Source organism: Argentina anserina, chromosome 1 (genome assembly GCF_933775445.1).
Source record: "Argentina anserina chromosome 1, drPotAnse1.1, whole genome shotgun sequence".
Lineage (NCBI taxonomy): Eukaryota > Viridiplantae > Streptophyta > Magnoliopsida > Rosales > Rosaceae > Argentina > Argentina anserina.
The window spans coordinates 16,820,322-16,845,705 of NC_065872.1; the positions used below are offsets into that span (position 1 = coordinate 16,820,322).

Below are 25,384 nucleotides of genomic sequence, written 5' to 3' on the forward strand. Positions count from 1 at the left end.
TGAGTAACGTCCATCTCTGGCAGGCATGGCATCACAATGGTACGACGATTGATTATTTTTCCTATTACGAGCACTTAAAAACGTAGCTAGGGACTATACGTGCAAATAAAAGATGAAATAAACAAATAGGAATAGAAGAGAAAATAAATAGGTTTTAAAGCCCAAGGGTCTATTGGGCTCGGCATGCCGTAGGCCCAAAAAGGGTTGCAAGGCTGGGTCGTGCGGGTTGGATCGGGCAGATCCAGGTCGGGAGATATGCGTTTTGCATAGATGCAGCGATGGAGGAGACCTCCATGGATCGCCGGTCGGTGAGGCTTGACGTCGTCGGCGAGAAGAAAAGCTGGGATGACCGTGGCACCACACCTTATGTGGTCGGGATTACTGACGGAGAATGGGCACCGGTGGCATCGGGGAGGCTCGATGAGGTTGAGGTTAATGACAGAGGAGGTCGAGCGACGTTGTTGGGTTGTCGTCGATACACAAGCTGGTTGGGCTAAACGGACCGGCTTCGGAGGAAGCAAGACAGGAGGTTGCCAGCGTGCAAAACAACCGACGTAGGTCAAGGAAGATGATGAGTGTCCACAGAAGAAATCTGGGTGCCCATAGTAATGTCGATTTCTGTATTTCTACTTTTGTAACAACTATTTGTCAGTTTTCGAGGCTAATTCCAGCAATGTCAAGAAGAACAAGGTTGCTGGAACATGGGATTTCAAGGCTATGGTTTTTTTTTTGTGGTGGCCTCATCGCTCAGACACTTTAGAACAAAGTGCATGATAACGTGTTGTAGGATAATAAAACGAGAACAATAACAACGTAATGGAACATAGCGTAACCGTTTATTGATTGATAATGAGGCATATATATAGGCATTACATAACTATAATCTCATAGGATTCGGAGTCCTAATCTATTACAGAGATGCGAATCTATCTCTAACAGGAAACCTAATAAGGCTAAGACACACAAGGGTAAAATAGTAATTTTTCCGGAACAAAATGTCTAATATTCAATTATCATTATTATAATTATTTAAATATTTACATAAATAATATAAAATTATGTGTTTAGAATTTATCATACTCGGGCCCTGTCGGGCCTAAAACAGGCTTTGATCGGGACCGGACCCGTGTCAGGCTCGGGCTTTTCGGCCCACTTGTCACCTCTAATTCTACGCTAGCTACTTCCCCCTCCTAATGCTAAAAATATTTACTAGTAGTTATTAGTGATCCTCGTCGTCAATCTCATGTCCTAATGCTCTCATATGAAGACTCATATGTCTAAGGATGAACACATTATAGTAATAATTCACAAACTCTCATGACATTTTACTTGAATGCATGCTTCAAGAAATCTCGTCTATCTGATAAGTGATTTGGTCTCACAAGAGATCTAAAAGACGTATGTTCTTATAAGCTCCAAGATTTAGAGGCGAATTCTCCCATCTCATCAAACTTCTAACTCCAATAGGCATAACCAATCTCATCTTGCAACCTCAGTCTTGCTTCACTAATGTGGTACTAAACGCAACCAAAAGATCTTGGAGAGATACAAGAACATGAAGTATGTCTCCTTTTGTCAATGGTTTTCATACTGGTTTTTATGCTTGTTTTTTCCCCTTTCATCGGCTAACTTCGTGTTCCCAACCACCTTGAATCATTACCATAAAGATTTGCGTAGTGGTTGAAACATACGTTTTCAGGAATTTTCAGCTTGAAAGTTAGGCCCAACAGAAAGAGATTTGTGGGCATACTCACCAAGTGAAGTTAGTGATCTCAATATTTTCTCTTTCTGCAAGTTTGTCTTCTTTGATCTCGATGCTCTTTCAAGATTTGGATACTTATCTAAACTTCAAGAGTTTCGATCATCCGCTAAATCATGACAAGTCATTGGTGGTTGCATTGCAATGTTTTGACTTTTCTAGTCTTAATATTCCCGAACCATAAGTTGCTTTCTCCTTGATCACCAACTGACTTCTTGACCAATTGTGTGTAGAAACAAGTCTTGGCTTAAAATACTCATTGTTTATATTTGTAATGGTTAAGGATCTTCTACAAACTCGCTTAACTAGATATCCATCGAAGTTCTCTGTACTTACATATGGAGTGCCGACATATCCACCATCTTTGTACAAACTCGCTTAACTAGATATCCATCGAAGTTCTCTGTACTTACATATGGAGTGCCGACATATCCACCATCTTTTAAGAACTGATCAAATTTACACTTACTCAAAGGATACATGTTCCTAGAACGAAGTCAAAGCTTATGTACTGCATGAACATTCGATAATATGTTAGCTGAATCTGTATATGCATTTTGATCACAAGGATCTAATGCAAGTGTTTCAACCACACGAATTTGTCAAAATCAGTATAGAAGCCAAATGAAAGTTTTCTTGCTCGCTGATCCCCATTGCGCAAAGAAGTTTTGATCACATCACTCCCCATATTATTCGAAGACAGACTCTCCTTAATCAACTATATGTTGTGTTCTACTATATAGATTACATATATATTGTGTATTATTGTCTCCAATGGTCTTATTTGTTGAACTCTAAATCTCCAAGTTCAATTAGGAGTCCAAATCCAAGTTGAATGAGAAAAAGTGAATCCTTTTGGCATTAGAGTTGCTTTCCAAAGTTCTATTAGGAATCCAAGTCCACATTCAATTAGGAATTCAAATATTTATTATATAATTTAATTTGGAAAAATTGTAAATTATAAATTCATGATATATTTTACTAACCTCCAAACCATGTTTTGAGAAACCAATTTTTAGACTAGGAGCATCACTAGATTGAAGTGTTGGTCGGCAACTACTCCTAAGGCATGACTTCAATCTGATCTGGTTGGGTGAGAGAAGAAGAAGGCTGGGCATTCATGATTCAGGTTTTTCTGGTTGGGTCTGTGTCGTATTCCTTTTTCTATGCTCTCTCACTTGAGTTAGGCTTATGGTGTGTCTTTTAGGGAAGCAACACCTCTAACCTGTATTGTCACTAAATAAAGTTGTTCATTGGTTTGTAGAATTGAAACAATACACGATGGGTTTTTAGCGTCAAATTCTTTAAAATAGATGTTTTGATCTACGATCGTATAGGCTGGGGGTTGTTTTGCATTTCTAAAGTAGAATATTGAATTATCCGTTGTTTGGATTTAGTGTTTGAATTATGTTTTAGTTAGTTGAATAAAGAGCTCACACTTGTAGCTGACCTAGCAATATTTGGTCATTATGGCATAATACCAATGGAGTTATCCAATATTCCTCCAAAAAGAAAAATGTTATACATGAAATTCACTATCTAGAATTATCATTTATAGATATACTCCCTCTAAATCTTATTCATTAGATCAAAAAAGACAAATCAGCTAGAGGACGAAGGCAATGCCGACCATAAAACAATGAACACCATTACAAACGAGAAAGTTCCAAGCTAAGGATACAAAGTACAAAAGGAAGCCACTACAAGACCACAGTGCGTTGGCAAACTGTTCATGACCAAATGTAACAAGAAGCAAAGTTGTACGTAAAAGAACATGGAAGGTGGTGATCAACCACACCTATATATAAGATCGAGCTTATGTTTTTCATTTTTCTCCTATTTTTTGTTCCTTTTTATACGGTTTGCAAGTCTACTAGTTTGTAAGTAGAATTTAAAATCAGAACATTATTACATTGAAATTAAGGGTTGCTAAAAACATTAAAACAAAACGTCAACTTTAAAACATCTATGTATTTAAATAATTATTCTATGGGGTGGGGTGCTTATGGTTGTTTAACCCTCTTGCTTGCATGCACGCAATCATGTAGCACCTTCCCTAACAAATTGAATTTTGTTTTGTTTGTTCTCTCTTCGATTTCCAAGCCCCATATCGATGTATGTTTTTATGTCTCTTTGGACTATTTGGGTGGAGAGCAATAATAGTGTGGAAAGATGGCTCTTTGGTGCTCTTGCATGCAGCTGCATGGAGTTCGAATCGTTTGGTTGCAAACTAGCGATTACACCCAGAAAACAAAATGTTCGAACGGAAAAGAGACGTTAGGCTGTGAAGTGGGTGTTCCCACCCAGAGCTAGACTGAAGATTAATGCCGACGATGCGTCCAAACATGAGGAATGTGGCGGTCTGGGACTTCTGGTGAATGAGAGATCTTTGGGTGGAGTATATATAATGTGATCTATCACGATTGTTAATTAGTACTACATTGTGAGGCTGAAGCATGTCAGGATAGTCAGATGGGCTACTGGTTTCCATCAAAGAGGCTTGGGGAGAGGTAGAGCCGTAGAGGTGGAGTGACTCTTCCATTTTATTCCCTATTCTGAGTAGCAATGTGTACACAGTATACTAAACTAGAAGGAGAAGAGGTCGTCGATTAGAAGAGACAAAACCCATAAACCTTATCCGAAATATCAGAGGATAATTATCAAGCCTGGTTAAGGCTGAAAAGGGCGAGCTAGACCAGATGAAGAAAACTCAAAATAGAAAGAAATGACTGTACAAGTGATGCGTCAGTACCTTCGTGACTTGACGTCAGAAAGCGAAGAGTGAGCTATTTCTACGACCCAACAATCAGCCAGCACCACTACGGCCATGGCCATCTAATGAAACTCCATCGCATTAAAATGACTCACAACCTCATCGTCAACTATGGCATCCACCATAAAATGGAAATCATCTGCTCTTTCCAGGCTACCACCGTCAACCTTCGCCAATTCCACTCCGATGACTACGTCGATTTTCTCTCCTCCGTCTCTCCCATTACCCTTAACATTATACACCATTTTTCTCGTTACAAGTGTTGAAAATGAGAGATCTCACATCTGAAATGTGACAAATAATATACAATTTATAAGTGGATGGATAATGCCCAATTGTACCGAGATCTTTTGAGATTAAATCCAATACTTTAAAAGTGGTTAAGTTGAGACAATATCGATACATTGATGATCCACATACCACGTTTATCCATGTTCAACATGGTATCAAAGCGGATCCCTATCCAATTACTTCTCATAACCGTATGAGGATTCCCCAAACATGTTGGACCTAAATTGGAGTTAATCGAATTTCATACCAAGTGTCTGTAGTGGGTCTTGGACTGTAGTGCAGATTCCCGAAATGGGAATTGGAGCAAACCACAAAATCACACATACCGATTTCCGATGGTGGGAATTGGACCGAACGAATTACACGTGTAGACCTCAAAATTAGGTTGCACGTGAGGAGATGTGTTGAAGAGAGAGATCACACATCTGGAATGTGATAAATAATATACAACTTATAAGTGGATGAATAATACCTAATTGTACCGATGTCTTTTGAGATTAAAACCCAACACCTTAAATGTGATTAAGTTGTGACAGTATGGGTACATTGGTGATCCACAGGCCCCCTTTGTCCCTGTGCAACAACAAGGAGCGCTTCAACATAGGTGATAAAGACTATCTCATGTTCCATGACCTTTTCGGCTTTTTCACGCCTCTTCCGGCGGCTCTCTCAGCACCGCTACCTGCTCAATCACGGAGATGCTAATTGTCATTCGTGCGCACTATATTAATTCAAAAGTTCAAGTTTATAGTGCGCAAGACATTCGTGCCATTCATTTGCGAGTCCAATGGTCGATACTAAAGAACTTGGGGTTCATCAACTTCGTCTACAAACTCGCAGACTAATACTTTAAACCAATGTTGTATGCAATTGCCTTCTGAGCGTCACATTGCTGCTTGATTACTACATTGTTTGAAATTCTCAATCTTAACGCCTTTACATTTCACGCCAAGCAATTGTACAATTGTACAATAAGCAATTGTTTGAAATTTCGGATGAAGTGAAAAAATAGTAAAATTCAAATGAAAACCAGAAATGTCGGTGATTCGTGACATATTGGTTAGTTAATCTCACTAACGTGGGTTCATGGGTTCAAATCTAATATATATGTGGCTTAGGGATTTAAAAAAAAATTAAGAATCAAACAACAACAAAAAATCATAAATTATCCATGAACTAATTATTCTGGTCCTATAGTGTTTCTTTCTTTGTATCTTATTTCAAGGAAAAACCATGAATCACTTGGTTTAGAATTTCTAAACTTAGAAATACACAGTGAGAGCAAAAGGCACACATGTATGGTTCGGTTAAAATGCTCATCACCTTGGTTAGACATTAAATGTGTAGGTCAAAAAATTCATAGGAATATTGGACATGCAACCCATAATTGGTTAGTTAAAAAAGGCATTGCAAATATTCTTGGGCAATACTCTGAGCCTCTAAGGCTTCAACTTTGTTTATACTCATCAAACTTCCGACTCCAAAGGGTGATTCAAATATTGGATTCTTTTTCTTTTTTAAGAATGGAACATTAGAAATTATGAAAGAAAATAAACAAAAACATGGTAGCCAACCACGTACCATTGTAAAATACCAAAGGATTTTCTATGATCCATAGAGTCAGTGGCGGATCCACGTTTGGGCAAGCTTAGGCAGCTGCCTATACTGGGATTTTGCTGTTGGCCTGGAAGCAGGAGTTATTTTGGAGAAAGGCACGGTGAAAATGGTAGATTCTGGCAGCTTGCAGCAACTAATCCACCCAACTTTTTCTTCCCCTGATTTCAGCCCAAAACGACGTCGTTTTGGCTTTAAATAATTAATGAATTCACTGCCTAAAAACGACGCCGTTTACTCACATTTTTCTTTGCTAAAACACGCGACTTCTCAGACCTAATCACCTTCTCAGCCTCTCAGACTCCAATTGAAGATGTTCATTCCTAGACCCCAATTCGGCAATTCCCAAAATCAAAAACTCTTTTGAGTTTTCTAGAATCTCAACTTTGATCACTTGATTCACTCCCAAATGCCAAATCCCCCAACGCAAGTGAGTGTTTAAGTGAATCTATTCATATGATCATCACTCCTCAGATAATATCATTATATCAATCATATTTTTTCATTCTTTTTTTTTTCCTAATTCGTTGGTTAATAGTTCTAAGTTATTTGAAGGTTTGATTATGTTGCAACCTTGTTACTTGAGAATTGAGATTGAATGTTTTATAGTGATTATCTGTTCAAAGCTTTGATTGAATTGCAGTGAATAATGAATAGACAGAATATTGATTGATGAACTTTTGAAAGTTGATTCAATTGATTGTAAAACATAGGTGATAGGTCGACTTAGAGTTTGATGTTTGCAGAATTAGATTTATCAAGAAATTGATTCAATTGTTAATTACAGTGCTAGAGAAATACTTTTAAAAACTACCAAGAACAAAGGAACTTTCAATTCCTTCATCATTGAAGAAGAGGAAGGCCAATGTTGATAGTGAAAGTTCAAAGAGAACAGAACTTGAAGAAGTGTTGGAAAATCTTCCTTCACACTCTGCATGTCAAAAGCGTATTTTGGATTATGATCCAAATATTCGTGATCAAGTTAGACGACGTTATCTGCTCAAGGGTCCTTGTCAATCACGAAACCATAAGGTTCCCCAAAGAGAAACAAATGGAACTAAACGGAAGTTTAACTCTTCCTGGTTTGATGATCATTTGGAATGGCTAGAGTGCAACATAGAGAAAGATGCTTTATTTTTGTCTCTGTTGTTATCTTTTTAAACCAGAACATGGTGATAAAGGAGGCTGCGATACATTTATTGCTAAAGGTTACAACAATTAGAAGAATAAAAAAGGGCTTAAAGATCATGTTGAAACTATTGGTAGTGTTCATAATCAAGCCCTACTGAATTGCCATGCTCTAATGAATCAGAAGCAGCATCTTGAATCAGTTATTAGTCGTCAAGTGGAAGCCTCTAAGCAGGACTATTATACTCTTTTGAATGCTTCAATTGATTGTGTTCATTTCTTGTTGCGACAAGGTCTTGCTTTCTGTGGCCATGATGAATCAGAATCCTCAAACAACAAAAGAAACTTTCTAGAACTTCTAGAATTTCTTGCTGAACACAATGACAATGTGAAAGCTGTCGCCTTTGAAAATGCTCGAGGAAATCTACAATTGAAATCACATGTTATACAAAAAGATATCATAAATGCAGCTTCTATTGAAACTCTTAATACAATCATGTTTGACATGGGTGATGCACCATTTTCTGTTCTTGTTGATGAAGCACGAGATCATGCAGTAAAAGAGCAAATGACAGTTGTTCTTCGATATGTAGATAATAAAGTTGAAGTAATTGAAAGGTTTGTCGGCATCGAACATGTTAAAAGTACTGATGCACGGTCCTTGAACTTGCAATAGATGAGCTATTTTCCAGATTTAGGTTGAGCATATCAAATCTTCGAGGACAAGGCTATGATGGGGCTAGTAATATGCGAGGCGAGTTCAATGGTCTTAAGGCACTTATCTTGAAAGAAAATAATTGTGCATTTTATGTTCATTGTTTTGCACATCAACTTCAACTTGCTCTTGTTGCTCTAGCTAAAAACCATGTTGCAGTTGCTTCATTTTTTTTCTTGGTCAGTAGAGTGATTAACCTTGTTGGAGCATCATGTAAACGTCGTGATCTTCTTCGAGAGCAACAACAAAATGAACTGATAAAAGCTCTTCAAAATGATGAGCTTCAAAGTGGAAGAGGACAGAATCAAGAAACTAATCTTAAACGTCCGGGTGATACACGTTGGGGGTCACATTACGGTACATTACTGAGCATGATTTCTATGTTTTCTTCCACAGTTAAGGTGATTCAAATGATTATGGAAGATGGGACATTTGATGATCAAAGAGGGGAATGTAATCTGTTGCTAGCACAATTGCAATCATTTGATTTTATATTTTGTTTGTTTTTAATGAGACAAGTGTTGGGTGTGACGAATGAGTTATCACAAGCATTACAAAGAAATAATCAAGATATTGTTGATGCTATGGTTTTAGTTAAGGCAAGCAAGCAACAACTACAAACTATGAGGGAGGAAGAATGTGAATGGGATAATTTCCTTGATAAGGTCTATTGTTTCTGTAACAAGTATGGTGTCAAGATTCCCAATATGGATGATCTTTTTGTGGCTCAAGGGAAATCACAACGTAGGCCTGAAAAGTTGACAGTCATTCATCATTATCGAGTGGATGTCTTTTATTCTGTGATCGATAGACAACTTTCATACTTGAATAATCGCTTTAATGAGGTAAACTCTGAGCTTCTGATTTGTGTTTCAAGTTTAAGTTTAGATGATTCATTTTCTGCTTTTGACAAGCAAAAGTTATTTCGTCTTGCTCAATTTTATCCAAGAGATTTTTATGAAAGAGATGTGCTATCACTTGAAGACAAGCTTCATATTTACATTAATGATATGCAATCCAGAAATGATTTTTGTCAACTGAAAGGAATCAGTAGTCTTGCAAAAAAATTGGTGGAGACTAGAAAGCACATAACACATGCATCAGTCTACAAGCTTCTAACTTTGGCTTTAGTTCTACCAATTGCAACAACTTCAGTGGAAAGAGTATTCTCAGCTATGAACATTGTGAAGAATCCACTTCGTAATAGAATAGGAGATCAGTGGTTGAACGATAGTTTGCTTGTTTATATTGAGAAAGATATGTTCAATAGCGTTAGTAATGATGCTATTATGCAGCGTTTCCAAAATATGAAATCGCGCCGTGGACAATTACCATTCCATCGTTGATTGAAGGTTGTATTGTATTTTTGTTTTAATTGAATTGGATTATATTTTTAAGTAACAAGTAAATTTTGCCTTAGCTGGTAAAATTTTCTGGATCCGCCACTGCATAAAGTTGTCTGATTAATTGATTGATTATGTGATTATGGCGACTCTTGTAATGAAATATTACTTTATCTAGTTTAAACAAAATGAAAATACTATTTATTTTATTTCATGCATGCATGTACAACATTCAAATGGAAAAGAAAGAAGTACAACATCATTATTAGAGGCATTTGCCCAATCTCAACGTTGAATCAATCCATCAACAAAAGCAAGCTCTATTAGAATTGATCATGGACTTGTTGCGAATGCTGATAGTCCAAGGCAATGTTGTGCGCATTCTGCTCTCTGTGTTTCACAATTTTGACGACATTTATCAAAAGGAGCACCTGTAAGCCCATTGCAGTTATTGGCCACGCAAGTATAGAGAAAGATATTGCAATTCTTGATGCATTGGTCACGGGGTGAGGTTTTTAATCCCACAACTTGTGTTGCAGGCAAGAGTGCCACAACAATTGTTGCGAGAACAAGTATCATCAAATCTAGCATCTTATGCAATGAAGCCATATGCATACACTACCTAGAAAACAAAATGCTGATAGTTAGAGACTTGTATTGGTCTAGTGGATATGAAGGTGTTGTATTTTGGCTTTGCCAGGTGCACTATATATAGCGAAAGTAGCTAGGCCCTTATTAAATTTTCGATTAGAAAATCTCAATTTTAACACCACTAATTATGGTGAATGATTTCTTTCTTCTTAATTACAAAATTACCAATATATTAGTTTAATTGGCGTGTTTGAATGAAGGAAATAAAAGATGAAATCTAAATGGAAATGATAAATTAATAATTTATAATCATGAATTGCCTTTTCTAGATGAATTTGAGATTTTTGTTTGCAATTTATTTCTTTTCATAGAAAAAAATATGAATAACCATCTTAGACATTTTAAAGTAGGATATATACAGTGTACAGTCTCTATCCAGAGTGAAGTTTCACTATGAAATTACAGAGTGAAGTTCCAATTTTGACACACATTTCGGTCATTTTTTTTCACCATAAGCTATTCAATATTTAGGTATGTTATTCAAGATCATCTCTACAAAATTTCATCTAATTCGGACATCGTTAAGTTATTGAAATTAGATTAAATCAATGAATGAATTAAAACTGTTCAACGTGAACCATTCGTGTAAATCTCAATTTTGAAAGCTCAAGCCATTGTCAAATTGGATGAAACTTTGTAGAGATGATCTTGAATAACATACCTAAATATTGAATCGTTTATGGTGAAATAATTGACCGAAAAGTGTGTTAAAATTGGAACTTCACTCTGTAATTTTAGAATGAAGCTTCACTCTGGATAGGGACTGATATAGTGTATTAGAAGCTATATACACGAATTTCTTAAGCTTCTCTCTATTGCATGTATGGCTTGTTTTCTGGTTGGCCTGTAAGTTAGGCTGCATAGAATCGGGTATGGGTACACGGAAGCGAAACGTTTGAAAATGCGGAAGCGTTTTTTTTAAATTTTTTAGGAAGCGGATATGTTTTGGAAACGTCGAAATAAAAATTATATATATAAAAATTATACAAAAAATAAACATAATAACAAAAATTTTAGTTTAAGTAACTCAAAGTCTCAAATAACTTAAATAACTTAGTGTTCTACATTCGAAATAACACAAATATAATGAGAGATCTAAGTATCAACAAGAGGGAGGGAGGGTCGGCAACTCAGCGGGAGGTCGAAAATATGTTGAAATGAGTCATTTGACTCGACGAAAGTAATTCTAACCCTTCATTTTTTAGAAAGAAAACATAAAAAATATTATTTTATTGGAAACTCGCGTTTTCCAAAACACATTTTTCGGAAACTCGCGTTTCCCCGCATTTCCGGAACACTTTTTTTTTTTTTTCTGAAAACGCGTTTCCGCGCGTTTCTATCGCGGTTCCGTAGTGATTCCGCTTCGGAAGCGGGAAATGCACCTTCCCCCTCGTTTCCGTGTTTCCTAGCCTGTAAGCCTAATTAGGTCAAATAATTAATGTGAGCCTCCGATTATTTGTTTCTAGACCTCACTAGACTAAGAAAAGCTATCAGAGAACAGGTTTGTACAAGTTGCATGTCATTGGCAACATTCAGACTATGAGGTTATTTTGTGCCTGTTGTATGAACACATTGCCTTTTTTGGACTAAAATAAAAACATGGTTTTGTTTCCCCATTATATAGTCTCCCCATTTTGTGCCCGTTGCATGATTATAGGAAATTGCAGTTGTGTAACATTATAAATTTTGGTTTAAATAAGGAAATCTACATTTTTTATTATGTTGTGTAATGTCCTTTCATTTTTTTTAAATTTTGTGCACTATTTTGCTTCCAACAGGGGAATCAAGGTCGTGCCACTTTAGAAAGCTCACAGCCTCTCCACGATATTGTTATAACTAAACAGCCGCCCAAGCTGATATAGGCCTAACTGGGTCATCAGTGCCATCCAAAACTATTTGGTTGGCAAAGATAGGAGGATCTCAGAGATGTGATATGCATGCATATGACATATTATTCAAGGGAAAATGACTAAATGAACATAAACACCCCAAAATTTGACATTCTAATTCCATGTTTTCATTTCAATGCTTATTAGAGAAAAAAACTATTTTATCCCCAATGTAATTAACACCCAGACCTACAGGGAACTAAAAAAACTTCAACAGTTACAATCTAAACAGCTTCAGCATTACTTGGAGTGAGTGAACTACCACCTGGGTTCTGAATGGATTTATAAAACTAGAACCTCATGCTTTCTTTGTGGAATCGTTGTGGGGCATCGAAGACTTCCTTAGTTCACCCATATAACATTAAATGATGAATAACTGATCAAAATTTTAAGACTTAAACATGGGCAGAGACTCACAATTTCAGTAGAACCACTACAGGACTGTCGAATCAAATATCAAAATAGTCCTTAACTTTACAATAGAACAATTTGACGCGGAAAAGTTAAACAACAACAACAAAAATACCCATAGAGTTAGTGTTTGAATTATATCCCCATATTACCCTCGCCCTCCCCCTATATTAGCTCCTAAAAACTTTTGAGAACGTACATAATCTCTCCAAAACCCAAAACCTGCCTCTTCATTCAAAACCCGATGTCGCTTTATCCGTTGCAGTTTGAGGTATGTATTCCTTTCCAGTTTCCTTCAACTTGAGGTTGAGGCACTTCGTGCCCGTTTGTTGATTGCTCTTCATCAGCGTTGCGATGCTATTGAGGTTGAGTCGGATTGCTCAGTGCTTGTAAATGCCCTTTTGAGGGGTGAGGAGGACCTGTCTTATGAGGGTCGCATTGTGGAAGATTGTATGAGGTATTGTATCTCTTTTCTCTATTTCACTTGTCAACACATTTATCGGGAAGCAAATGGGGTGGTTTATAGATTGTCACACATTGCTAGCTGGGGTGATGTTGATGTTTTTGGTTTAGATGATACCCATGTTATTATTCGGAATGTCCTATACGAGTATAATTGTGGTTCTAGTATGGGTTCAGGTTTTTTGTTCCCCCGGTGTATGGCTTTATCTTTAATAATAATACAAGTAAATGCTCTAAGGAACCCGAAAAATAAGCCGGCTCTTTAGGATTCTTTTTGATAGAACGTTTTAAGACGTCTATAATAAACTCTGTAAAATGTTATCGTTAGTATAGAATAAGCAAATATCCTTCAATCTAGGGAATTGAAGGGAACTCTAAACTTTTAGTGTTAACAAATAATGAGGGGTTTGAGATTGATTATTAACTACTAAAATAAAACTGAAATTACTATTTACATGATCGACTTCTCATGTTAGAGGGTGTTGTCCCCTACCTGGCGCGCTAAAAATTGATAGAGCGTTCTAAGACGTCTATAATAAATCATGTAAAATGTCATCGTTAGTATAGAATAAGCAGAGATCATTCAGTCTGGGGAATTGAAGCGAACTCTAAACTTTTAGTGTTAACAAATAATGGGGGGTTTGGGATTGATTATTAACTACTAAAATAAAACCTAAATTACTATTTACATGATCGACTTCTCTTTATCAAACTAAACCAAATTCACCAATGTACCACATAATTACAAGTTTGGTTCTATCATGCATTCTAATTCATCTAATTACATACTTTTAGACACCAATATAATTAGAGTCTTAGGGGAACATCTAATCATGCAAGATTTATATTGATGTTTAGGTTGACTTAAGGTCTCACCTAAATTGCATGCAATCAAGTTTAACAACACTTAGGGCAGAAATCAAAGAATATTACATTTAAGAACCAAATCTTTGTTGGAGACATGCTTCACGGTGGCGTCACTCACCCTAGAATACATGTAAATTTCCAGAATTCCCCACTTTAATTAACACAAGCCGAATCTACTTAGGGCATGATTCGATTTGTGTCAATATGGATGATGAAGATAGCACTAAATACAATCTTATGGAATGTATTCAAGCACTAAATTCGTATGCACATATCTGAAAATTATCTAAGAACAAGTAGAAAAAGAGTAGAACACAACAATAGAAATACAAACTTCAATAATTATAAGAACATAGATTCAGCATAGTCTCAAAAACATATCAAATACAATCTAAAATTTTTGAAACAAATACAAAACCAATAATTCCACATAAACAACAAACTACAATCTTCATAGACAAAGAATTGTAGATTAACACAAATAAACGAAGCCATGGAGATGAGTTTCGAGAATCACACGTTGTAGAAACCTTAAAAGTAAAGCTGCAATAAGTGAAACTCGGTGGAGATGATGATGGTTTTGGGGTGGACGGCTTGGCTGATTTGTGAGGGTAGTTTATGATGGTATTTTTGTAGAGTTTCAACTCTTGAATGCTAAGGAAAAGTGATGATTTTTCTGTGTGAATAATATGTTATGTATAGAAGAGTTTTGGCTCCTTGATTATTATAGCTTGTACTTTTTCTCCTCAATTTGTAGGTTGTCTCCTTCTTTCTCTTGTATTATCTCTTTTTGTTTACTTAATCCCTTCTTTATCTCTTTCTTTTTTTTCTCTCTTTTTCTTTCACGTATTTTTGTCAATGGTGGGTGCAATCTTCTTTGACCAATTCCTTCTTTTTCTCCTTTAATTTGGTTGCCTCCTTCTTTCTCTCTTACATTATCTCTTTTTATTTACTTAACCCCTCCTTTATATCTTCTTTTTTCTCTCTCTTAGGTGTACACGTTCCCTCTCTTTAATCTTCTCCTTAATTGCATGATGTTTGTTGCATGAAAGTCTCTTCTCCCCTTATTTTCCTCCTTGCTTTGACTTTTCCTCTATTTTTCCTTCATTCTAGCTACACAATCTCGTTTTTAAAATCTGAAAATAATAATAGACAAAAATAAAGACAAGATAATTCATATAAACTTTTCATAATCTAGACAAATTGTAATAACCCTAAATTTCAAATACATTATTTGAGTTAATTTGAGTTCTATAAAGACTTGAATTTTAGTTTAAATGAATGTGATTGTTTGCGATGTTTCGAAACGAAAAACGGAAACGTTTTCGGAACGTTTATTAAGAAAAACGTTACGTTTCCGAACGTAATTATCGACTTTTATTCCGTCGATCGGTTGCGAAAACTTCCTTCATGAAAGTTGTAGAGCTCATCGATACGAGTTCGTGGGTATGTGACGCGTTCGAAACGGACATCGTACGTAAAAGTTATTCACGTCGGAAGTTAGTTTCCGATTTGGAAACTAGTATAAAAAGGAATGGTTTTCTTTCTAGGGTTTCCATAACAGGAAACCCTTCATTTTCCGCCGCACACTCTCTCTCTCTCTCTCTCTCTCTCTCTCTCTCTCTCTCTCTCTCTCTCTCTCTCTCGGCCCGACTCTCCTTCTCCCCCTTCGAATTTCCTCTCGCCGATCTACCACCCCAGCCCTACGTGGTCCTCACCGCCGCTTCACACGACACCGCAAGGACCTCCGCGTCGGACCCCGAGCCAATGAAGCCATACCTCGTCGTCGTGAAGCAGTGAGCCACTACCGAACCTTCTGCAGATTTCCTCCGCCGCTGCCAAGCTACTCCGGCGCTCCCCACGGCTCGATCGAGGTAAGGGATGATGGAATATGGTTGTGGTGATGATTTTGTTTGGTTTTTGATTTGATTTGAGGGAGTTTGTGGTGGAATGGCGGAGAGGGTCACCGCCGCCTAGAGGCGGCGCGTGAAGGGGAATGGGGCAGCCTAGGGGTGGTCTGCGACCATAGAGAGAAAGAGGAGGAGGAGAGGATGGGTTTCGGGCCGGCGGTGGCGTGATACGCGCCGTGGTTAGCCTCGGCGCGTGGGGCCCACGCGCAGCCCGCCGGAGGTGGCGCGTGTGCCACACGCGCCGCCACGTGCGGCGGTGGGACAAGTTTTGACAGAAGGGTATTTTTGTAATTTACTGTGTACGGTAAAAGTAAATGTAATTTTTATTTACTGCGGTAAATGTAATTAAATTTTACCTTCGGTAAATGTAATTATAAATTACTTTCGGTAAATGTAAAAAGTAAATTGTAAAAGGGTAATTTAGTAAATTTTATTTACTGAGTTGTATTTACATTTAAATCGTACGTATACGTACAAAATACGTATTAATATTTATACGTACAGAAATACGTATATAATATTTATACGTACAGAAATACGTATCTAATATTTATACGTACAGAAATACGTATATAATATTTATACGTACAGAAATACGTATTTAATATTTATACGTACATAAATACGTATTAATGTTTATACGTACAGAAATACGTATTAATATTTATACGTACAGAAATACGTATTAATATTTATACGTACAGAAGTACGTATTAATATTTATACATACAGAAGTACATATTTAATATCTATACGTACAAAAATACGTATATAATATTTATACGTACAGAAATACGTATATAATATTTATACGTACAGAAATACGTATATAATATTTATACGTACAGAAATACGTATTAATTGAGTATTGTACAGTAACCGTGAATAGTGAACAGTGAACAGTAACTTCGTATAAACCAAAATTGCTGAACAGTAACCGTATATTACTGTTTTGGCATTTAAAGGTTTACGAAACGATTCTAAATTCTTTTCTTATTCTTTTAAGGTGATCGTTAAATCGAGGAAAGGAATTAGCATCGCGAATTGTGGAATTACGCTCAAGTCAATAAGGTGAGTAAAATCTCACTGAATTACGAATCTACCCTCGCGGTGATTCAACATTTTTGCAAGTGTGTTTATTTAATGAATTACAACATGTATATAACTTAGTGGACTACGTATATATATAGTATAATGGTAATAAATATATATATATATATATAGTTCATTAAATTACATACTGTTATTAATTCATTAAAAATAGTCATTTCGGTGACAGAAAAATTGTGCATGTGTGATTTTAATGGTACGATATGATGTGAGATTATCGTACGTAATTTTTCAGGTGTTTATGAAATATGACATGTATATGATATAGTGGACTATGTATATATTGTATAAATGGTAAATAAATACAAATATATATAGTTTGCTATATAATATACTGTTATGATTTTTATTATGATATATTGTGAAAGTTTTAAAACGTACAATATGATGAGTGATTATTGTACATGATTTTATCTCGGAAAATGTGAAATATTGTGATTTGTCTTCGGACGTGATGTGTGGTACAATATGATGTGAGATTATTGTACATGTGAGGCAAGTCGGAACCTAGCCTTTGGCCGGGCGAAAGTTACGATACAGTTAGAGCTCTAGTCTGTCTGCCATAGTACTGCATGGAGGTAACGGGTGGTTATCTGATCATGGGTACTCAGCTTGTTTGGATGTTGGGTGGCGGGTGGTTACCCAACATCAGCGGTATACTAAGTGAGGGGTAACGGATGTGTACCAGCGCTCATTAGTTACCATTTTGTGAAAGTATTAGAGTAACCAGATGGGTTGCTCGTTTTCTCATGATTTTCATTATGCTGTGTTGATGTGGAGTTGTGTCTTTTATGAGACGAGAGTTATTTTAATATTTTACTCATACGAGCTGTAAAGCTTACCGGGTTTGTGTTGCAATCCCGGTGCACCAATTACAATGGTGTAGGGGATACTTCCGCAGGTGCTGAGTAGTGGTGATTGAGTGACGACTCCGAAGACTCGAAGTCGATCGCATCCAGTCGTGGTGAGGTTCCAGCGTGGATTGTGTGTGCGATTTGGTGTGATTTTATTTGTGAGGTTGTGAGGATTATACAATTCCATTTGTTATATGTTGAATTATCATTGGGTTTGTAATAATCGGCTTGACTGAGTTATATTTTAAACTCAGATGTGATCCGCTGTTACGCTTTAATGATTTCGATTTATTTGAGATTATTTGGTGTTTAACGACTTTAGAATTTTGAGTTTTTAAGCTCGAAATTTTGGGGTCGTTACACAAATATTGTCTTATAAAAACATATGCGATAGATAAGCTCAATTAGATTAGGAAAGTTTTCATTTCACAACAGTGAACTTTCTCAATCAAGTAAGTTACTAGAATAGGAAAGTAGTATTAGAAAAGTTACAGAATAAGAGTTTCAGTTCAAGTTTGACTTTCCCAAATGGTACGTTTCCTAATTTAAAAAGAATTCATAATGCAAGGATTCTTAATGTATTGTCAATGCAACAGAAACGTCGAAAGATGAAGACTCCTAATCCAACTAAGTTTCCTAATCCAACTAAGCTTCCTAGTCCAACAAGGATTCTAGACCATTTCTGTGTTTTCAACTCGTTTAAGCACAAAAATATCATCAATGCCACCGAAGACTCCTACTACGACTCAATGACTCGAAATTATAACAATAAGGGCTAAATAAAGTACAAATTGAGGTAAAAACATGTTAAAAACGTCGCACAAAATGCTCATATCACTTTTCAAAAATAATAGTAGATTTTTTTTCTTATTTCATTCAAATTTCGTTGATTCAATTAAGAAAGTATATTTCTTTTTTCGATTTTCGATATCATTCGTGTTTTCTTTTTTACTTTCCATTTCCGATTGTTGCTTTTTCTTTTTTCTCTTCGTCTCCGATTTCCGTTTTTTTTATTTTTTATCTTTCTTACAAGGTATGAGGTCCACTAGCCAATGTATCATCTGTTTTACGGACTATGAGTTCGGTGACGTGGTGACATTTGTTTGCGCCAACAACCACCACACCCATGCCAACTGCTTCACCTTTGGCTGGGAGAGGAGGCTGCGTCTCAAAAGTGTCGGATCTTGCCCCTGTTTCTACTGCAACTAGGAGGTGCCTTCGTTGTGAGATCTCAATTCATACCCGGTCTTCTTACTCGAGGAGGAGAGACTACGTAGGATTCATCCGTTCGACATCCTCAGGGAGCCACCGCCATTAGTCAGAGACGCTTGACCTATTGGCCGTCTCATTTGTCAATTCCAACACCGAGGATGATACTCCTAGGAATTTACAGCCATTTTGTTTTTGTGTTATAAAATTTACGAGCTTCAATGGAATCCATCATCCGTACTTTCTTGCTATCCATGCTGACACATAAAGGAAGATGACTACCTCAAATTTTATTTTTGTTGATCTTATATTTTATAGCCAATCGTGGATCCTTTACAAGATTGGGAACCCAATATATCTTCTTGTTATTTTCCAATAGCTCTTCCTTCAACAGCTCCACCCGGATAAAACAGCTAGAAATAACTATGTAGATAAGTGGAGTGTTAATTCTCCGACATAAAGGATAAGTGTGAGTTATGGTTCCAAATTTAACAAGCATACATTTTAGCCTCACTAGTTTAATAATAACCTTATCTGCCTCCTTACATATTGGTTGCTTAAGTCAGCAACTCTTTCAATAAAAGGCACGTCCTTATCAACTAATACAATTAAGCCTTCCCTGATGGAGTATGATAGATACAAAAATCTTTCAGTAAAAGGCACGTCCTTATCAACTAATACAATTAAGCCTTCCCTGATGGAGTATGATAGATACAAAAATAATAACGACGTAAAAACATAACCGAACTCTTTATTGATTGATAATGAGGCATATATATATATATATTACATACGGAGTATCCTGAAGAGTCAGGGATTCATATCTCTTACATTAAGGCATAATCTACTCTAATAAGGAAACCTAAATAGGCTAAGACACACACAATAGTAGAATAATGATTCTCCCATAACACTTCCTCTTGTGTCATATGTCTAGGTTGCAAGTGCACATAACGTTGTCTCGGTAAAAACATTGTCAAGCAAAATAAAACCTCTTCGGTTAAAACAAAAGCTTGATCGAAAGAGAAAAATAGCACAACACACTATCTACATTTGATAGCAACATGTGAGGTAGACTCCCCCTGATGTCTACAAAACTACTCTCCCTGATTAGTGACATAATCGTAGAGTACAGAGAACAACGTATATAACGTTCATTACATGCTTCTCAAAAGTAGTCTTGGACTAATGCTTAATCATTAATCTCGTCACACATCCTTAGATCATACATGCTAGACATAGCCAAACTTTGATATTAGGAAATAAGATTGCATAACAACTCAAAATAAGAGTTTGCAAGGAAAATTAGATTCTCGCGTGGAATGACCTTCACACACTTAGACGACCATAACTTCTTCGTTATAATAGGTATGAGTGAACCGTAAAATGTTTTGAAAAGTAGGCACTTATGGCTTTCCAATGACTAAATGTGACCGGAGCAGTTCACAGTGCTTTGTCAAAGTTGACTGACTTGCAAATTCCCAGACCGAACTGTCATACTTTGCTAAAACAACCATAACTCACTCAATACGACATATACAATCGAATGGTTAGTGTCCTTGGAAAGTAGACACATAGACTTTTCCAATGGTACCAAATTCACCATATTTCATTGAGTGAGCTATCTTGTAGGTCTCGTTGAAGTTGTCCTATGAAACTGGACAGATTCTGATTTGTCACATTCAATGTGTCTTTCACAAAGGAATGGGGGAATAGACTGATTTTAGTCCGAGACGAAACCGTACGCATCCTCTACGCTACCAGTGTCGACTGCTACATCAAGGTGTACATTGATGTTACTGGAGCTACTGGTGACATTGGTGGGGATAGGATTTGTGTTGGTTCACAAAGTGTAGAACTAAACTCATCTCAAAAGAACAATTCAAGTCTAATGACCATCCATAAGCGCATAGTTAATCACATCATATTGAAAGCAATAGTGTCCAAACAACACTAACATATATGAATTTATAGCTCATTGAACCTCTTCATCATCTTAGCTTAGACGAAATAGAGGGTTTAGAATTGCCTTACATATGAATAAGTATGGGTGTAAGTTCTTGCAACTGATTGTAATACGTTCTCTCGAATGTCGCAATCTGACCGCATAAGCTCTCGGTGATCTGGACGCATTTAATCAAGCAATTAAGGTCCCTCTGGCACTTTCATATCTGTGTCAAGATCCCTTTACATATATGCTATGACCACTATCATATGTTGCAAATCAATATTCATGGACACTACTACTGATCAAGTAACGGAAAACAATTATGTCCATAACGAAAACTTATAACTCATCGTAGTCAATACTAGGATAATGAGACAATGTTTGCACTATAAGTCATGCAAATTTTGCATGACTTCATCATTCTCATTACACTTACAAACAAAGACTAACATAACAAGTCTAGTTTAGCATGTATTGATTATTTCCACTTCGGTAAAGTTGCTCATCGTTGGTATTTTACAACGAAATAAAAGCATAAGCGAATACATAATCAATCATATGAGATCAATCCATTAACATACGCACACGTTTATACAATCAATTGAGATATTTCTTTTGTTCTCTAACATCAACAAAATGAGTCTGTAGCGTCCCACAGAAACTTAGTTGATAGACATGTTCAGAGAATATTTCTTGATGATGGGTGAAATACTTGTGCCTATGTACCTCGCTTCTTTCTGATTTTTTATTTCAGAGAATTTGATGGTCTCCCCCTCTTCCGGGTAAGAGCTAAGAACGAAGCTATGACCCTAACTAATCCATCTTTGTGTTGCTGTCCATGGGGACGCCGACAACACCACGGCGTACGGTGGTGCCGCCGCCGTCTTCCTTCCCACTGTTAGGGATGGTGCCAACATGATAGGACAAGGTCATGTGAAATTCTCCCATATTTTTGGGAGTTCCAACCTCACTGGCACATCACAACATTTATGTGCGATCTCGTCACTTTTGCAATATCGGTAAAGTCATTGTGTATCGAATCTTCAACTTTCTGGAGGTCGATAATGCATTGCACCTCTTGCTTACTCAGAGCAGTGCAGGATCTTAATGAGACATAGTGTCACACCACGTCAATTCCTGGCGGTAAAACTAGAATGAGAGCGTTCCATATCTCCCTTTAACGATGGGAAGTATGTCTCATCAAAGTTACCATCTGCTAATATCGCAAGATAGAGATTCACGATTGTAGATTTGAAATAGCGGACAAGTGTTGGTGATTCATAACCAATCAAAATACTTAATCGTCTCATGTAGACCCATCTGAGATACTAAAATTGAGGCACATAAATAACTTAACCAAATAGGCGTTAGTGAAAGAATGTTGGGATCGTATTCAGTAACCATCTGATACGTACTAAACGCATGATGAGTTGTGGGTCTGAAACGAATAAGTGTCACTGCATGCAACATCATTACATATCCCCATGCAAAGACCGGCATGTTAGACCCATAACCAAACCATAGCCTCTACTAGATCGAACTGTTAATGAACATGAGGAACTATATGTTCAACGACGATCCCAATAGACATGTAAAACGTAGTCATCAAAGATCTTGGAGATGAACGCTCCAACGTAATCCAATCGAATAGATGTGAGAGGATGGTGAGGGTGGTGAGCCCTTAGTATGATGATCATAGCTAGAAACTTAGCAAATGCAGCATTCCTTGTGGATAACAAGGCGACGTGTGACTAACGCGTCGTTGTATCAACCAATACCATAAAATACTTAGAAGGTCTGCATTCTTGGTTGAAGAGGTCCACAAATGTCATCTTGAATACGTTGTAAGAATGGACTATGCTCAATTGAAGCCTTCACATGAGAAGGTTGACAATAAGAGTCATCAATTAAGCAGGTTTTGTCCAGAGGCCGTGTAGGAGGGCTTTTGCGGGGGCCGTGCAAGGCTACTGCTGGGCTGCTGAACCATGCAGGGCAGTTGTAGGACTGCTGCAGGATTAGTGACGAAATCGCAGTCGGAGTCGGAAAGACGGGCGCTGGAGCATAATCGGAGGAGGAGGATGGGTGCTCCGAGCAATTGTTATTTCTGATTTTTCCGTTCTTTTCCAACAATAATTTATCGGTTTGGATCTATTTTTTCGGCAATGCCAAGAAGGAAATGGTTGTTAGAGCATAGGATTTCAGGGCTAGGAATTATTTTCTGGTGGTGGCCTTGAGTATGATAGATACGAGAATAGTAATGACGTAAAAGAACATAACCGAACCATTTATTAATTGATAATGAGGCATATATATATGCATTGCATACGGTGTATCCCGAAGAGTCAGGGATTCATATCTCTTACATTAAGGCATAATCTACTCTAATAAGGAAACCTAAATAGGCTAAGACACACAAACATGTAGAATAATAATTCTCTCGGAACACTCCATTTTTTTTACTTTGTTTACAAACGCAATAATCATCCTCATTATTAATGTATGGGAGCAGCAAGGTTCAAAATATTGGTATCGGTAAATATATCGTTTTTTAAAGGAGATATCAGATATATCGGGGATATTGGAAAAATATATATTGTTCCTGTTCCGAAATTATTTATTTATTTATTATTAAATTACATATAAACATATACAATTATTAATTTTATTTAGTACCAGAAAAAAGCTCTAGGTGCTTGAAAAAACGCACGTTGGTCAACAAAACTACAATACTTTGCCCAAGACATACGAGCCATATAGTACGAATTGTAATAGTTAACATGATAGTCATATATTTTTTTCGAGCTACCGACATTTTCCTCGAGAAATGGATAGTAAGGATAAATCAAACTAGATGATTGATCAGATACTTCTCCAAACTGACCATAATTGTAAATAAGATAACCAGATTGATAGTTTGACTTCATGTGATTCGTTTGACGTCCCATTATGTTTTGTGCTCTATCAATATATAATCAAAACTTAAGGCAACTAAAGTAACATCAGATATAATACTTTGATCATTAATGACTCCTCTTATCCTCCTTTCGCACTTATTATGTTGTTGCGCACCATGACCACCTGCTCTAGAATCATGATCCTCATCTTGGGTAGCATGATCAAAATTACTTTCACAAATAAACTGCTCAAAGCCTCCACCTACATAAGATTGTCCATATTCAAACTTTGTATCTCCATCACCTTGTCCACCACCATCATAGGAACTATCTGGAGTTGCTACACTACCCCACACGCTAAAATTATCAAAATTTGTTCTCAGGTCTCCAACTTCATCAGATAACACCTTGTTTACATCAATTTCAAAATCAGTTGCTTTTTCTACGACATGTGGAGGAGGGTTGCCATTTTCAGCATCGAGGTCAAGGAGAGCACTTGTCACTGATATGGCTTGACTCTTAAGAGTTAAAACTTGAACCTTCACTTCTCATCCGGAATTCTTTTACGAAAAATTAAAAATTAGCCAATTAAGGGACTACTCTTCTAGTTTTTTTTTATATCTCTCAAGGCTCGAGGTGATTAATTAATCAAAAACTCTTCTCCGATAGTCGAGACATCTTCAAGTTGAGATAAAAAAATTTAAATAAAGTTTTTCGGATATTTCTCCAAAATATCGAAGATATATCGGATATATTGTAAATATCGGAGATATTTTATGTTATCGAAGAAATATCGCAGATACGAGAAAAAAAATAACATATTTACCCCTAAGATATATCATTTTTTCAACAAAAAAAAGATATCGGAGGATAAATCGGAAATATCGGGAAGATTTTGAACTTTGGGGAGCAGTGAACGACTCCAATATCGCTGTCATCTTAAGCATATAAAATCATATCTTAAAGCTCGTATTATCACTTAAAGTGGTTCATATTCATCCTCCGTAGCGTTCTCCCAGAGAATATATCCAACACTTCATAACTACTTGAAACCGTTATAAGAAAATTCACTTGGTCTCTCACTAGGTAGGGATGAAACCTGGGATTCAGCAACAACATAAACTCTTCTAGAATACTTGTTGGAAACCTTCACATAGGTTAAACTTAGATTGAGACACAAGCTAAGTTGCTAGGAAGGGTTGATGGAGTATTGATCAAAGCAACAAAAGCTTCCTTTTTTTTTTTGGGTTACAAACGGGACCTAAAAGGCCCAACGGAAAAACAAAAGCAGACAATTAAGTGCTAAAACAAGCACCAGATCTCCTGGCTCTAGAGACAGAACCAAGATCATCAAGGTATGCTTGAGAGGCATACACAGGAGGAATGTCAAACTTCAACAGACCAATCTCATGACTAGTGCTAAACTTGGCCAAAGCATCAGCAGTCATATTACACTCTCTAAAAATATGCACCAACTTCACATTGTCCATAGACGCCATCATATTATTGCAGCTTTTAAGCAAAGATCCCAAAGGATGGTTGGATAGGTTAGAGTT

The 25,384-nt window shown here is 36.8% G+C and overlaps 1 protein-coding gene across 1 annotated transcript; it reads left to right on the top strand.

Moving 5' to 3' along the window:
• The first annotated feature begins 278 nt into the window (after positions 1 to 278).
• On the top strand, positions 279 to 9,626 carry LOC126802901 (uncharacterized). Its single transcript, XM_050530618.1, has 4 exons — positions 279 to 447; positions 653 to 720; positions 7,750 to 8,183; positions 8,258 to 9,626. Exons 1-4 carry the CDS (start codon positions 279 to 281, stop codon positions 9,624 to 9,626), a joined length of 2,040 nt encoding a protein of 679 aa, XP_050386575.1.
• The last annotated feature ends 15,758 nt before the right edge of the window (positions 9,627 to 25,384 follow it).

Bases quoted from the DNA above. Each gene is read 5' to 3' on its own strand.
- LOC126802901 (XM_050530618.1), top strand. From the start codon at position 279: ATGGAGGAGACCTCCATGGATCGCCGGTCGGTGAGGCTTGACGTCGTC. The intron at 721-7,749 runs GTTTTTTTTTTG...CTAATGAATCAG, and splicing joins CATGGGATTTCAAGGCTATG to AAGCAGCATCTTGAATCAGT. The intron at 8,184-8,257 runs GTTTGTCGGCAT...GCTATTTTCCAG, and splicing joins AAAGTTGAAGTAATTGAAAG to ATTTAGGTTGAGCATATCAA.